We start from the raw sequence: 14,868 nt of genomic DNA on the forward strand, positions 1-14,868 counted from the left end.
GGGTGCGCCAACTTCAGAGGCCCTGTCAATCGCTTTTTGCATCCCGTCAACGAGATATACGAGAGTCGCCGGTTCCACCGTCAGACGCAGCAGCAAGACGAGTCTGTCGATGACTTCTTCACGTCTCTTTGTAACCTGGTCAAGCACTGCTGTAACAACAGTGCAAACGTCGAAGACCGCCTGGTACGTAACAAACTCGTTGTGGTGTTGCAGGATGACAAGCTCTCTGACCAGTTGTGTCGCTGTACGAGACTCTGTGGGAGAAGCGCTCTGTGAGGCTTGTCTTCATGAGGACGCCGAAAAAGAGCGGCCGTCACGCGCCAGCGCTGCCTGCGAGAATACCATTCCCGAAAACCTCAACGTCCACGAGATGCAAGAAGATAGCGACCAATCAATCGACACACTATCATGGCAAATCTGAGCAGTTTGCCAGTTCATCTAGTGAGTATTGCGGATGTCACCCTCACCTACGGAAGGATTGCCCAGTGCGGAAATTGTCTTGCCATTTCTGCAAGAAGCAGGGCCATATCGCAGAAGTTTGCAAAGCTAAGAGGCGAAAAGAACTCTTGGGCTCTGTGGAACTTCACATAGTCAGCACACGGCATGCAAGATACACCGAGGTGCACCTGAATAGTCATCTTTCCAAGTTCAAAATAAACTGAAGCGTGGAGGTCACCGCCGTTTCACCCTCTTTCCTGGGGCTTCCTCCTGTCCTGGAAAATCCGAAGGCGAGGTGTCGGGTCCCGGCAACCTACATCTGCACGTCCTGAGGACTTTCAAGACTACCTTGGAGTGGCGTGGCAAGTTCACGGTACCATGTCTCTACATCGTGAAAAATCAGCACACGTTTCTTCTGGGACTGCCTGTCATTGAAGCTCTGGGCATCATTCAGTTCGTGGACTCGACAGAATGCGTTTCATCAACTCAAGCCAAGATTTTTCAAGGCCTGGGGGAACTCCAAGAGGAGTATCTCATCCGTCTCCGGCCGAATGTTCGTCCATTTTCTCTGAGCGTTCCAAGGCGGATTATAATCCCTCTGCTAGATGTCGTGAAGAGGGAACAGGATCACACATAGGCCCAAGGAGTCATTAAAAAAATCTACACGCCAACCCAGTGGCGTTCCGGGACTGATTTTGTAGTGTAAAAAGAGAAGGCAGCACAGTGATGCGCATGCAGCAGTCGAAGGAAGGGACCTTTGTGTCTTGTTATACAAAAGATTGTCGCTCTGTGAACATTTGGAGCTGCGCTGCACGAGTTTGTTTGACCACGTGCACAAGCCTAAGGCGATCTCTCCATAGACTGCAAACCAATTAGTGAGAGTGAACACTAATTTTATGTCAAACTTGGCAAATCTAAAACAGAGACCTCTGAAATGATTTAGAAGGCTTATCTCAAAAAGCAGTGAGGTGTGCGAGCTGTTCTGAGTGGCACTCGCCCCTCAAGAATGGCGGAACGTCACTGAAGTCAAGGAAAGGTCGGATAAGGTCACCCTACTGCTCTTCGTCTTCCAGCGACGTTTCGCCGTTCCTGAAGCGCGAGTGCATCTGCTTTTTGACACAAGCCTGCTGAATCATTTCAAAGGTCTCTGTCTTATATTTGCCGAGTTTGATGCAGAATGGATGTTTGCATCTCGCTCTGGTTTGCAGTCTCTGATGAAATCGCCTTTGTGCCCGTGCAAGTGGTCACAAAAAATTGGTGTAGTGCAGCTCTAAATGTTTACAGAGCGATGCCCTTCAGTATAACGAAACACGAAGGTCCCTTCCTTCGACTGATGCGTGCGCATCACTGTGCTGTCCTTTCTTTTTAAGCTACAAGATCAGACCCAGAACTTTTTGATCACACCTCATAAGATAGATACTTTATTAGTCACTATCAAGAGGCCTATTTATTGAGGTGGACAGCATTTAGGCTTAAGAAGATTTTAATTTGTTTTGCATAATTAAAGTTTTTAACATACGGTTCCAATTCGAAAATTGGTGGGCATTATCAAAAACCACTCAATAAGTATATTTTAGAAAAAGTTGAAGCCTATGCTTCATTTCTTTTGTTTGTGTCCCGCGAATGAATCTAATTTTGATAGTGGTATACATTTTGTGTATAATTTTTCTTGCTGATCCAAGGTTTAGATTTTTGGGTAAAAACAGGTGCAGAGTCCTTAGCTTGCTCTCAAAAAATATGTCTAGAGTTAAAGTTACGTGTGCTAGAAAATTGGTTTGGATATCAAAAATTGCAAACGACCACACAAAATGTACTGTGATTGACAGCGGTAGCCACTGCATTGTGAAAAGATATGCCTTCGGAGATATGCCTTCAGCCAGTTTACTGTACAATATTTGCAATGGGTTCTTTGCTTTCAGTGGAATTGATGTGATTGAATTGTGAGGAGATGTGTGATTTGGTGGAACAATTGTGAGAGATGTTGCATAGAGACGTGCTTCTATTTTGGCTGAAACACTCCTTCAGAACGGGGGCACCCGTGACTGCAACTGAGGTGGAAGCGAAAGTGTGTACGTGAGCTGCTCTGTAAAGGTGCGGAGGCTACACAGAGCGGTGGTAGGAAGGCTGGGGAGGCGAGGGAGCGAACAGCGTGACCGTGTGGTTGTTTTGGGCGGCTGCAGGAGGGCTCTGCTGGAAAGGTGGAGGGCGGGGGGGGGGGGGGGAAGGAGATTGTTGCTGGAGCAAGAACAGCAGCGGCCAACAGGGGGGAAGGGAGGGGGCAGCGAGAGAGAGCCTTGTCGTGTGTGAAAAATGTCCGGGAGAGGGAGTGCAGTGCCTCTGCTGCAGGGAGGGTTTTCTGCACGTACACAAGCACTTTTTTGCTGGGAAGGGGCACTAACAGCTACTGCTGTAAAATGTTTACTCATTTTACGATTTGTAATCGAGGTCCAACTGCATCATCTTCTACAATGAACAAGTTTAAGCTACATTAGACTGTTCACGCTGTGTTGCTGTCACCAAATTTCGTGCCTAAATCTCAGCTGCAAAATATCTGACCACAGCAAATGGGCTGCACCAACAGAAAATGGGCAACAAGGTGATGATACAAAGAGAAGAGAACAAAATCTATACATCATTTGGGAGTGCTTTCTTCATAGGCTGTTGCCACTACTAATTTTTGTTGGTTCAAAACCAAACAGTCCCTTAGCCAAAGATCACTAGGAGATACAAGAAGCCACAAAAAAACAACTTTTGTGCACATGATTGAAGACAGTCACTGACAATTCACAGATCAAAAAAAGTTTTCTCGAAATGAGAAACTCCTTTTTAAAGGGTAACTGCAAAGAAAAAAAAGTGTATTTTTAGACAGCTAATTGGGACAAGCATGTCGCAAAACAATTTTTCCACCCAAAACAAAATTTTTTACAGCAATATTTATTGCGCGAGACTGATTTTAGCTTGTGGCTATTTCGTCCGTTTTAAATCACACGCCACAAAGTTGGTATTATACGTCATGTAATGGCTGCTATACGTCACGAAGTGACGTATGACAGCCATTCCGCGCGCGTCGAAAGAGCGGGAGTTTCAAATGTGGAGAAGTTGTGACCCCGACGAAATTTCGTCCTGTGGTGCAAATATTGCTAGGAGAAATTTGTTTTTTGCGGAAGATTTGTTTTGTGACATGCTTGTCTCAATTAGGCTGTTTAAAAAAACACTTTTTTTTTCTTTGCAGTTACCCTTTAAGTTAATTTAATGTGCACATATGACTGCCGGACCAAACTCGTATGTCCCTATTTAGGCAACATGGAATGTAGACTGCCCTTGTGTGAGTAATACTCCCTGAAACTTTTCTACAGATTTCAAGCACGCTTTGGAACCCACTTCCTGGTACAGTGCTTTCAAGTTCTTTTCCCATCAGGTCTAAAGGCCCGTTCACACGCTTGGAAGTATGCTTTAAAACCTCTTAAAATCTCTTAGGACGAGTGAACACAATGGCGCCATCTATGCGGTGACCCTGGAATGGCATTTCGCTAGAGCGGAAGTTAGGTGGTATTGGGGAAATCAAATGTACCTACCACCTATGAGAAACGGTCATTTATAACATTGATAAAGATTTTTTCAGTCCAACCGAGTGCGACTGCAACGGTTTGTGACATACGGGTTTGCAATGGCAACAGCTGCGTCGGCTCCAACAAAACGGGGTAAAAACCGGTTTCGTTGGAGTCGACGCAGCTGCTGTCATAACAACGGCTTTGTCATATTGTCATAACACTCCGTTGGACTCGACGCAAGTGTGTGAACCAGCCTTTACACACGCGCCAGATTACAACTGCCATTGCTGACCTTCTCTTATGATACCAAGATACCGAACCACTGAAATGGGTGGGCGTTGACAAGCCAGCACAAAGGTTGACGAAAGGACATAACACAATTCAAAATAGCAATGACTTGGCCTGTAATGGTATTAATGAAGTGAAGGAAATAATAGAAAACAAAAAGGTCAGTTATGGCAGTGCCCATGCAAGGCTGCAGAGCTGTATATAGAGAGAGTTTGGCCATTCATTGGGAGGTATAGGAGGCCAACAAGGAGGCGCCATTGGCCGAGTGCGGGCTGGGCGTGTTCCAAGGCGTCTTCACAGACTCTAATTGTGGCCAGCCAGAAGCCGCAAATAATACCCTGGCGGTGGTCGCGAAAAACAAAATTGACAAGTTTGTCAAAGTAACTCTCGGTGACTGAAAATATGGTGCACGCGATTTTTCAATCAAGGTCATGCAATATCAAAATCTAGGAGAATGATCAAAGTGACCCGTACGCCAGGTGCCAAGGGCCAGGAAAATGCCGTTCGAGTATTCAAACTCCGACCGAGCAAAACAGAGTTAGAGCGGCACATTCAATTCTTACATCTTTTTGCATGATCATAATCGAAACATCTCGTGTACTACATTTTTAACCATAAAGAGTTACTCCATTTACCTCTTACACACTTAATAAAAGTGTTTCTCGCTACCACCGCTAGAGGATTATTTTTGGCTTCTGGTTGGCAAAGAGAGCACGTCAAGCCTTCTATCCGCGTCTTGGCACGCCCTGGCTCTGCCCGCTCCTCCCATTGACCAAACTCTTATATACTGCTCTGCAGTATATAAGAGTTTGGTCTCTTATATAACCGTTTATACGGAACTGCTAGGTGTTCCAGGGCTGCCCGATAGGTGGCGCCCTCTCAAATCGCAAGTGTGAACGGACCTTCATTTTGTTGTTTATTGGGAAAGCGCTCATATGCTTCCACTTCTGTCAGTCTTTCTCCAGGCCCCTCTTCCCAGTATCGCTTACATTAGTTTTTTTTTAATGTGGGAAGCGGAGGGCCCCCTACTCCCACCCGCCACGGTTTGGACACCGCTGGGAGGTCTGTCAATTTCGGATTTTATTTGTGCAATTGTTTAGTTGTTCCCCTTCGCAGAAGTGTGGAGACCTTGCACTATGTGCTACCAGAGGCATGACATCCAGAGAGTCTTCCCCCAAGGGATTATGCCAAGTGAGTTGGGAGTTCCTGAGAGATTATTTCTTCTCATTCCCCAGGGAATGAGAAGTGTCTGTGGAAGGAGGGGGAGGGGGAACAGAATTGTTTCTTTCGGCAGTGAAGACTGAGCAGACAGGAAAGGGGGGCCCCTGATGCAGCCTTCAACTTTTGGGGAAGGGCTAGCAATAAATCTCCTATATATACAGGGTGTCCAAAAAATAATTTACGGTGTTTTCTGTACGGCAAAAATAAACTATGCATCACCGAACGCTCAATCCCCGCTCAGATGTAGCCCTAGCAGCCCGAATTAGATGCCAAAGTTTCTGAACTAACTCTCATCTTATTCAAAGATATTATAAACGATTTTCTTAAATTTTCAATTGGAAAATGGTGGCCGATGAACCCAGTCGAATACAAAGAGCTAAATGGCACCAGTTACCAAAAAGAAACTCCATTTTCGCATACAAATTTTCAGAAAATCACCTAAACTTTTGACTGAGATAATGGTTAGCTCTGAAACTTTGGCATCTGGTTTCGACCGCTAGTGCTACACCTGGGAGGAGAATCAGCATTCGGCGATGCATAGTACACTTTTGCGGTGAAAAACATGCTAAATGTTTCGGTGGGACACATTGTATATACCGTAAAATATTGGGGGAGCATTCACCCCACTCTCACTAAAAACTGGGTTAATCCAAGCATGGGCACTTGTCCAGTCCAAACAAGTGCTTGATGTGCAATTTTCAGAATTCCCAAGTTTGTGAAATGTTAATAGTGGGTGCTTGAACGAAGTAGGCGCCTCCACGGTATTTAACGGTATATATATTTTTTTTCTAAAATTAATTGGGAGTCATTATTGTTGATCATCCCCACCACAACCGGGACTTCGCTCGAGTCGACTTGACCGATAGGTTCTTTGCGTTCGGAGTTTATATACTTTACAATATTTTAGCGGCAAAAATCCAGCTCCGTTTATCAATCCAATATTAGGAGCAGGTTCAGGTTTTTTTTGTTTTTTTTTACCCATCAATTTTACGATTTGGTAGTTTCAGTGTTTTTTCTTCCAAGTAGAGACAACTATGAAACAAGCAGAAAGGAGTACGCCGCAACTGTGTAGTTACACTCGCTGTGTACTGGCATTAACCGCTCTAAAGAACCTAAAACAAATGACACTCTGCATATGCATTCGTTAACACCTTATTTTTATTAATTACTCCAATTCTTTCTTTTATACTGCTAAGATATGCGAGTGCACCTATGTTCCCAGCATTCTCCTTGGTGCTGGCACAACTTGACAAAAAGAAAAGAAGAAAAAACAGGTCTATTGCACATATAAAATGAGTTTGGTTAATGTTTTCTAGCTAATTTATTGGCTCCTTTCATGACTTCCACGCTTGGTGATGCAATGTCACCTGTTTCACATGCCGCTACAAGTAAACCAGTGTAAATCGTTTTTGTGCCCCTAAGCCCATTTTAACCATTACTTCTAATGATCGTGAAAGGATCACTGCACGCTCGTATTTTATTTGTAAACCCGACTTCTTGAAAGCTCCGTTTCCCTACTCTTGCATGTTCGTCCGGCAGCATAAAACATGTTTCTTTGTTTCCTTTTTTTTTTTTTTTTTCCTTACTTGCTTAGTTCGTGTTACATACGTTGTATGCACGCCTCGCGCACAACGCAAACTCTGCACGACAACAATCGTTGCTTAAAATTGCTCAACAAATCTCTTCGGCTTTCAGGCAGTTGTTTTGGTACGCCTTCAACTTCCGGAAAATTTTTGTTACAAAGTTTTTAAGCCTAGCTGCCGCAAATCAACAGGTCAATCCAGTGTTTGTGTTGTTTTTGTTTTTTTCTGGGAGTAGCGATTACGGCAGTGCTTCGATATTTCTTGACTCACACGATCTAGAAGTTTGATGTGCGGTCAATGCGAAAGACGCTCATATGATCGCAAACTTTTAAAGCTCGTACGGTTCAAGACGAGGGAAATCGCCGGTCGAAGACACACGTGCTGTGGCGTTAGCCCGATCTCGCACTCGAGGAGAGCAAGGGTCTTTCTTGAGTGACATGCAAGCAATTGTGGTGATTTACCTCGGGAGAGCTCGTCTGACGCCTCTCCATTGAAACTGCGTCCAAGGAGATACCGGTGCAACGAACACAACTTGGCTCAGCTCAGTTCTTCGCTCGTCCAAGTTCAGCTGAGATCGCTCCAACTGACTTCTCGCGATACCAGCGAAACTGGCGAAACCGCGAAACCAGCGAACCTCTCTTTCTTCGCTTTGAAAGTGGAAAGGTAGAGAAGGGGACCGGAGCAACTAGCTCTGGGAGCAACAAACGGGCCGGTGGGCTGATGGGCGGGGAAAGGTGGGAGGAGGAAGGGGGAGGTGAGGAAAAACTAAAAAGAAAAAAGACAAAAATTACGTCATTGTTATATGAATGGAGAAATGCATATTGCTAAACTTTTTATTTAGGCGGCGGCTTGCGGCACCTATTCAATACTTTGTATTGCTATACAAATTTTAACTTTTTAAGCATATTTTTAAAACGTTTGGGCTAATTTTTAAAATATTTTTATTTATAAATGTAATTTGTTTAAAAATTAGTTCTCTTAATATTTAAAAACAACCTCAACACACACTTGTTGATGCTTTGTTTCGGTAAAACAATTTACACAGGTCAAAATAAAAGAGTTTGGATGTATAACGCGTCATAATTTTAACTCGCACTAAAATTAACAAAATGATTTTGGCATTATTGGCTTACTGTCAGCAGCGCCATCCGGACGTTTATTTTGCGTCTCGCTTTCTTTCTTCTTTTACGCTTTTGATATCGGGCCTGGAGCGATCTTGCATGACATTTCTGGAGTAATGGCGTCCCGCCTGGAGTGGATTCCAGATTCTCTGTACAACTCCGCCGTTACGACGCTGGTCAACAATTACCTCATCTTCCAGAAAGACCTGAAATACCTCCCCGAGAGCATCACTTTCGACATTTTTTATCAGGTACGACACGTTTGTCGCGTGGGATCCGTCGAGAGTCACACGAGCACGGTAGTGTCCCCTCGCCTGCTGTGTGGCTGTATGACCTACCTATGTGGGACAGGCTTGAGCGGTCCGCCTTACCTGTCTCTCAAGAAAAGCAAAGAACAACTCGCATCCGAGGAATTCTTGCACCCGTTATACGAATTAAAAGTTTGGACGCGTGTTGGGCCTTATCTTGCGACCGTCTGGTCCACGAGATACGCGCTGTAACCGCCAATATGCTGAAATTTGGGATACGTGCAATCGGTGCGTTTCGTCCATTCAGGTGTTTGCGGGGGAGCGCTGAACTTTCAAGGCGTTGTCGTGAAATGCTCCCGTTTACGTGCCTCTGGTGACAGCCTTTTTTCTTAGAGTAATGCTATATGCACTCCGGAGTGCAGCTCGGCCGGAAATTGCTATATGCACTACGTTTGTCTCGTATAAAATGAATGGTCACAACGAGTTTTCCAACCGGTGGCATAGCGTAGGAGTTAGCGTGTCCGCTTCATACGCAAGTGGACGCAGGTTCGAATCGCGGTGATCCTACTTTTTTTTTTTTTTTCTTGAACGTTGTTTTGATGAGGCATTTGGCGATATTTATATTTCTTTTTGCGATGACTAAAAAAAAAAAAAAAAACACTGAATGTTGTCGACGAAACTTCCCAGACTTCGCAGATCGGGGACAGCGGGGCTTGGGTTGCCGGCTGGACGCCGCGAAGCAGCGTGTACTGGTTAACTTTTCTAATTAGCAGCCGCATACTGTCGCCGCGAAGCGGCGTGAACGCAGGCGGGGGGCTGGGTTAACGAGCTCCCCAGTGATACACGCGCAGTTCGGAAAAGGGTGGCCCGAGCGGCATGAGCTCTCAGCGTAGTGCATATAGCAATTTCCGTCCAAAGTGCACTACGTAGTGCATATAGCATCGCTCTTTTTCTTATGTGTGCTTGCTCTTTTTCTTGTCTCCCATTATTCAGCTCTACAAGCAAAACAAACTATGCTTCCTAGGCTTCGAATTCTCCGATTTGGATGTGTTCGCCAAGATATCCAAGGTGAAGGACAAGAGGTACGTATTTATCTTCGTTTTTATTTGTTGATTATTAATTGCCCATGGTAACCCTCTCTTTTTTTTTTCTTTTTTTTTCTTTCGTTTGCATAACTGTACGTCAACAGCCTCGTACAAGACTTCATCCTATTTCCATTGGCTTCTCTCTGACAATCGACTTGTAGATGTGTACTAGTCGTTGACAATGTTTTTTTTTGTTCTTTTACTCTACCGTTAGGAGTGGTATGTTGTGCATGTTCTACATTTTATAGCAGTGTGTCTTAATACATGTATTGCTCTGACGTCATATCATCCATCTCGCACCACCATGTAAGAGAGAGAGGGGAAGCTGCTTTTGTACGAATTTTGAGTGACGGGTTAATTCTCTATAACAGTGCTTCCCAACCATTGATGTTTCGCGGACCCCTTGTGGATCGGTGAAGATGATGGAGGACCCCATTCGTGGTGAGGGGAAGGGAAAGGTATATAATAATTATGATGAGTTAATAACTGGGTATAACTAAGGGCTAGTGTGCAATAGACTTCTCTCATTGACATACACACCAGAAAACTCACCCGAAAATTGGAACGTTGCTGTTCAATCTGAAAAAATACAACTTTTATTGTCAGGCTTGACTGTCGAGGTAGGGCTTTGCAGACCCTTAGAATGCCTTTGCGGACCCCAAAGGGTCTGCAGACCCCCATTTGAGAACCACTGCTTTATAATCTTCTAGAGGGAAAATAGCTGCATCTGTGAAAAAACGGTTAAAGTGCAGGCGAGCTGGTGTAAGTTATACATGATGATTGAAAACCTGAGACTGTGGTTTGAAAAACAGAAAATCGTGAAGTAGAAAGAAAAAGGGACGTTATCTGTCCCTTTTTCTTTCTACTTCACAATTTTCCATTTTTCAAACCACAGTCTCAGGTTTTCAATCGTCATGTATAGCTATATCTGGGCACCTCTGGGACAAACAAAATAAAGTCCCCCCTTCCCCTCTTCTCTGGTGGTGGCCAGAGAGCTGACGGGATGATGTCATGTGCAAAGCTTGCACAGATATTGCATTCAAAGTTTGTTGGCATAGTAAAGACGGAATATTGGCATTTATCTTGACAACTTCTATTCTTCGTAATTAAACTATTTATAATTTCCAGAAGTGTGTGTCAGGACCATTTGTTTAAAATTTAGTCCCCAGCAAAAGTTTTATATTCAAAACATTATTGGCAGCTCTGCCTTCAAAGCACAGAAATCTGCATTATCCCTCAAGTTTTGACCATCCTTATCTGTGTTCTTTATACACTTGCATCCTCCAAGACATCCCGAGCTAACCCTGCATAAATCTACTGATCGCGTAGTTGCTCCGACATTGATAGAGGCCACGTGCAGGAAATAGGCCGGCATGGAAAATGACGACGGAAGCTATCGAGAATTCTTAGTGCCGCTATACGTGTAAATGTTTTGCTTGACAAATTTTGATGACACATCAGCAATGTTTGCTCAGGTTAATGCAAGTTTCTGAGGAGAGCTTCCCAAAAGTGATGCACATATTATCCCGTTTGTCCTCTTTGTTTATTTTATTTTTTTATAACTTTTCAAACTTTCTTATGGGAGGGTCCTTCTTAGCATCGTGAAGCTGTGTAAAAGAGAGCACAACTGCTTCATTATTGGTTGTGTCGAGACCTGACCACAGATGCGGACAAAAACTTGTCTGATGCGGGAACACAGCTGTGGAAACAAAGACACGGTGCCTTTACCATGTGTTTGGATGTGTAGGCAAGCAGATATGGTTTTGGCAACATTTCTGCCTGAGCAGTCATGCAGACAACACAGACCATCTAAAATGACATGTTCCTGTACTAGTGGCAGTGGTTCCTTAGACCTTCAGATGAACATGTATTAAGGACAGAATTTCTGTTCTGCTGATTTATAAAACTACCTTTTCAAACTAAATAAATAGTTGCTTGGAATGTCCTGGAAAAATGCTGGTCTTGGATCTCCTTCATATTAAAGCTCTATTTTTTTTTAGACACTTAGAAATGGGGTTAAACTATTCATATGATATTAATGGTCCCAAGAAGTTTCTTTTCCAATGTCGGGTCATTAGCAAAAGTTGGCTTATTGTCAGTGTCTGTTCGGGTCAGTTTTGCTGTATTTTTGTGTCGCAGCAGAAACTAATCTAACCATCTGATTGTGCTTGCCACTGTTGTGGTTAGAGTTTAGAGTATACCATTTGGGCCTTTTATCTGAAAGGAGAAAGTAGAATTCTTATATTTGGGGAAGTGATATTCCAACGGAAGCAAACTCCATCAGGCACAGAATTTGCGACAACAAAACTTTACCAACACTTCAAATTTTGTTAAAAGCGAGCTCTGGAAACTCGGAACCCCATCTATATCCTTCTGCACCTTAAGCTTGACGCGCAGATAAGAGTAGTTTCTTACAAACTTCTTTTGTCTCTAATGCTCCGTGGCTGTTACAAAAGAAATGTGCCTTTAGTCATGGCAGATTGAGAAGGGCACGGCACGTCTTTAAAATGCCTGGCCTTCAGCATTCGCTCCACGTCTTCTGTTGCGCCTCGGCTGCGTGCACGCGCTCTCAAGGTGCACGAGATGCCAGAACTTTGTTGACGGTAGGAATCTCGCACTGGAGGCGGAGCAACCGAAGCTCCTCTTTGCCGTTCCCACCTCGTCGAGGACCATGGTGGGCAGGGGGTGGGTAACGACTGGGGCAGAACACGGAAAATCGTAAGTGCCGAGAGAAAGAATGAGAAAAAGAGTAACAGAAAAGGGGGAAAAAAAAAAAGCAGACGAAAGGTCAGGCGTGTTTATTTTTCCGCCGCAACTTTAAGTTCTTCGGGCACTCGTCACCTTCGTTTATTTTTATACCTCGCATGATGCCGGTGTTTTTATGCAGAATGAAGTTAGAAAAACGCTAAGTACAGACTTTGCGAGGGATATTCTTTTGCTTCTTCGCATATACCAAAACATCATTCTGGAGCGATTGAAATGCGTGGGACCTTTCCCTCTAGATCAGTGGTTCTCAATCACTGATAATTTTGGGATCGCTTCGGGATTGGCAGAGATATTCGTAGTCAGAGGAAGAGTAAAGTAGAAGTTCATTATGATAAGGATTTAATGAATGGATATAGCTAAGGGCTACTGTGAAATAGACTTGTTTCATTGACATACACAGAAACTCAAATATTGAAATGTTTCTTCTCAATTTAAAGAAAAAAAAGACAGCTTGACTGATGAGGCAGGTCTTCGCGGACCCCCATTTGAGAACTACCGCTCTAGATTGTTATATTAACTCTGTGATGGTGGGTTGGCAGTGCTGACCAGGGGCCTGCATTTGTTTGTCCAGGCACCTGCTGCACCACTGCTTCCAGGCTGTGATGGACCACGGCACCCAGACGGCCCACTCCCTGGCCGAGACGTACCGCCAGCGCTGCTACTCAGCCTCCAGCCTCCCCGCAGTGCACCACGACTCGTTCGAGTACCTCATCTCGGTCGGCATCTCACTAGGCGAGTCGCTGCCTGCGCCTCTCCTCCTTCCTGCGTCACCCTGCGTCCAGGGCTCGGCCTCGGTGCCCCTCTTCCATGAGCAGGCAGTGGACTTTCCGGTTTTGACCGAAAAACACCGGCAAACATCCATTGGCGTCAAAAATAGAAAATCAGTGAAAATCGAAAAACGCCGCTTTACAAAAGTTTTTGCACCAGCTTAAATTTTATTTTTTTTGAAACCCTGTCCTCCTAGACTTAACCTCTTAACTCTTTGCAAAATTTTTATTTATTTATTTTTTTTTTTTTTCGCCCATAATTGTTTTGTTTTTTTTTGCTAGAGATGCTGCAAACTTTTTGCGAACTTGAGGTTCGATGATCGAGCCAAGGGGTTTGAAAGGTTCGTGAAGTTTCGAAAGTCAAACTTATTACATAAAAGATTCAACGATTTTCAAACTTTTGAATTTTTGCCACTGAGAGATCTTATTGTTTTCGAATTTCCGATTTTTTATGCTATGAAATTCAATGCTTTCAAACTTATTACGCTAAGAAATTCTATGATTTTCTAACTTTCGAACCAGCCTAATTCAAAAGTTTGACGAACTTCGAACTTCTCAACAAGAGTTCCAACCAAGTTCACCCCCATAGGTCTCATGCAATAAATATAAATAACGCAAGATGTCAATGCGTGAAGTGGAGTTGAAATTGCACTCGGAGGCTTACCATTAGCTGATCGTGCCACAAACGACGCGCTTGTAAAGCGCTGAATGATCGCTTTGGGCTGGCCTCGGCCTCATACCTCACACCTTTTCCTTTCGACTTCCACACAGAGCCTTTCTCGCACACAACTCTATGTAGCCCGAGGTAACCTGTAGGGCAACAGATCCCTGATCTCCAGTCTTAAAATTCAACTGGGGCACTTTGCTGGGAGTGTCCTTCATAGCATTAGTTGTTTTAGAGCGCAGCTCTTAGGCGCCTTCCCGCTTGAGCGGCGTCGCCGTCGGCATAACCGCGCGATGACGATAACGATGAGGATGACGTCATCACGTTGACGTCGTCGTCATCCTCATCCTCATCGTCACTGATGACGTCATCAGTGACAATGACGCTAAATTCCCCGCTAAATCTAGCGGAAAAATTTTCCCGCTTAATTTAGCGGAAGAAATTTCCCCGCTAAATCTAGAGGAAAAAATTGCCCCGGCTAAATTCCCTCCAAGTTTACATGCGATGCTCTCACCAAAGATGTGCATTTTTTGTGACTTGTATAAAGCACACGTCGATCCACATTCATGTTAGTAGTGGGGGAGTTTCCACCTTCTCCCCTCAGTACCCTTGCCTCCTCCTCCTCAAGAGCTGCGCTCTAAATCGGCGTTAGGGATTGTAAATGTCTTTCATTTTTTTAATGCAAGTCCGTCGATGTGCTCGTGCAAGAAAAGGTGCATGTGGAGAGCAACGCTGATGCGGTAGAGTGAACGCTGAATTGGCGCTTACTTCATTATCATTAGTAACTGGCTGCATTTTAGAGCGGCCAATATCTCCATTCATCAAAGAAGGAAAAGTTCCAAGCTGCGGCGATATGGTTAGCTCGATAACAAGTGGTCTAGACCTGATCAGCTGTATTAGGCTGGGTGGTGCCCTAATTTAGTCTGGTTGCATTCTCCTAAACCTTGACTTGTGTCGGGTGCTGTGCCAGTGTTCAGTGTTTTCTCTATCCCACGTGTCACCTTGCTGAAAGTAAACTCACAGAAAAACAAAACTTTTTTTGAGAAGCCTAGATGCCTTTATGTGAATGCATTGTCCTGCATATTTAGTTGTCTTATGCCAGCATTGCATTTAGGCGACATTTGATCGGATTGCTA

The 14,868-nt window shown here is 44.3% G+C and overlaps 2 protein-coding genes across 2 annotated transcripts in view; one reads left to right on the forward strand and one right to left on the reverse strand.

Annotated features, from left to right (window-relative positions):
* The window catches only part of LOC8040329 (cellular tumor antigen p53), a 53,032-nt gene extending 45,215 nt beyond the window's left edge, over nt 1–7,817 (reverse strand). The window contains exon 1 of the mRNA XM_029974712.4: nt 7,543–7,817. Within this exon, the coding sequence (XP_029830572.3) occupies nt 7,543–7,572 (30 nt within the window). The 5' untranslated portion in view covers nt 7,573–7,817. The remainder of the gene's footprint in view (nt 1–7,542) is intronic.
* Nucleotides 7,818–8,054: 237 nt separating this feature from the next.
* The window catches only part of LOC8040336 (amyloid protein-binding protein 2), a 43,634-nt gene continuing 36,820 nt past the window's right edge, over nt 8,055–14,868 (forward strand). The window contains exons 1-3 of the mRNA XM_029974711.4: nt 8,055–8,453; nt 9,444–9,532; nt 12,873–13,033. Of these exons, the coding sequence (XP_029830571.1) occupies nt 8,319–8,453; nt 9,444–9,532; nt 12,873–13,033 (385 nt within the window). The 5' untranslated portion in view covers nt 8,055–8,318. The remainder of the gene's footprint in view (nt 8,454–9,443; nt 9,533–12,872; nt 13,034–14,868) is intronic.

Source organism: Ixodes scapularis, unplaced genomic scaffold, assembly GCF_016920785.2.
Source record: "Ixodes scapularis isolate PalLabHiFi unplaced genomic scaffold, ASM1692078v2 PGA_scaffold1__304_contigs__length_218370807, whole genome shotgun sequence".
In the NCBI taxonomy this organism is placed as follows: domain Eukaryota; kingdom Metazoa; phylum Arthropoda; class Arachnida; order Ixodida; family Ixodidae; genus Ixodes; species Ixodes scapularis.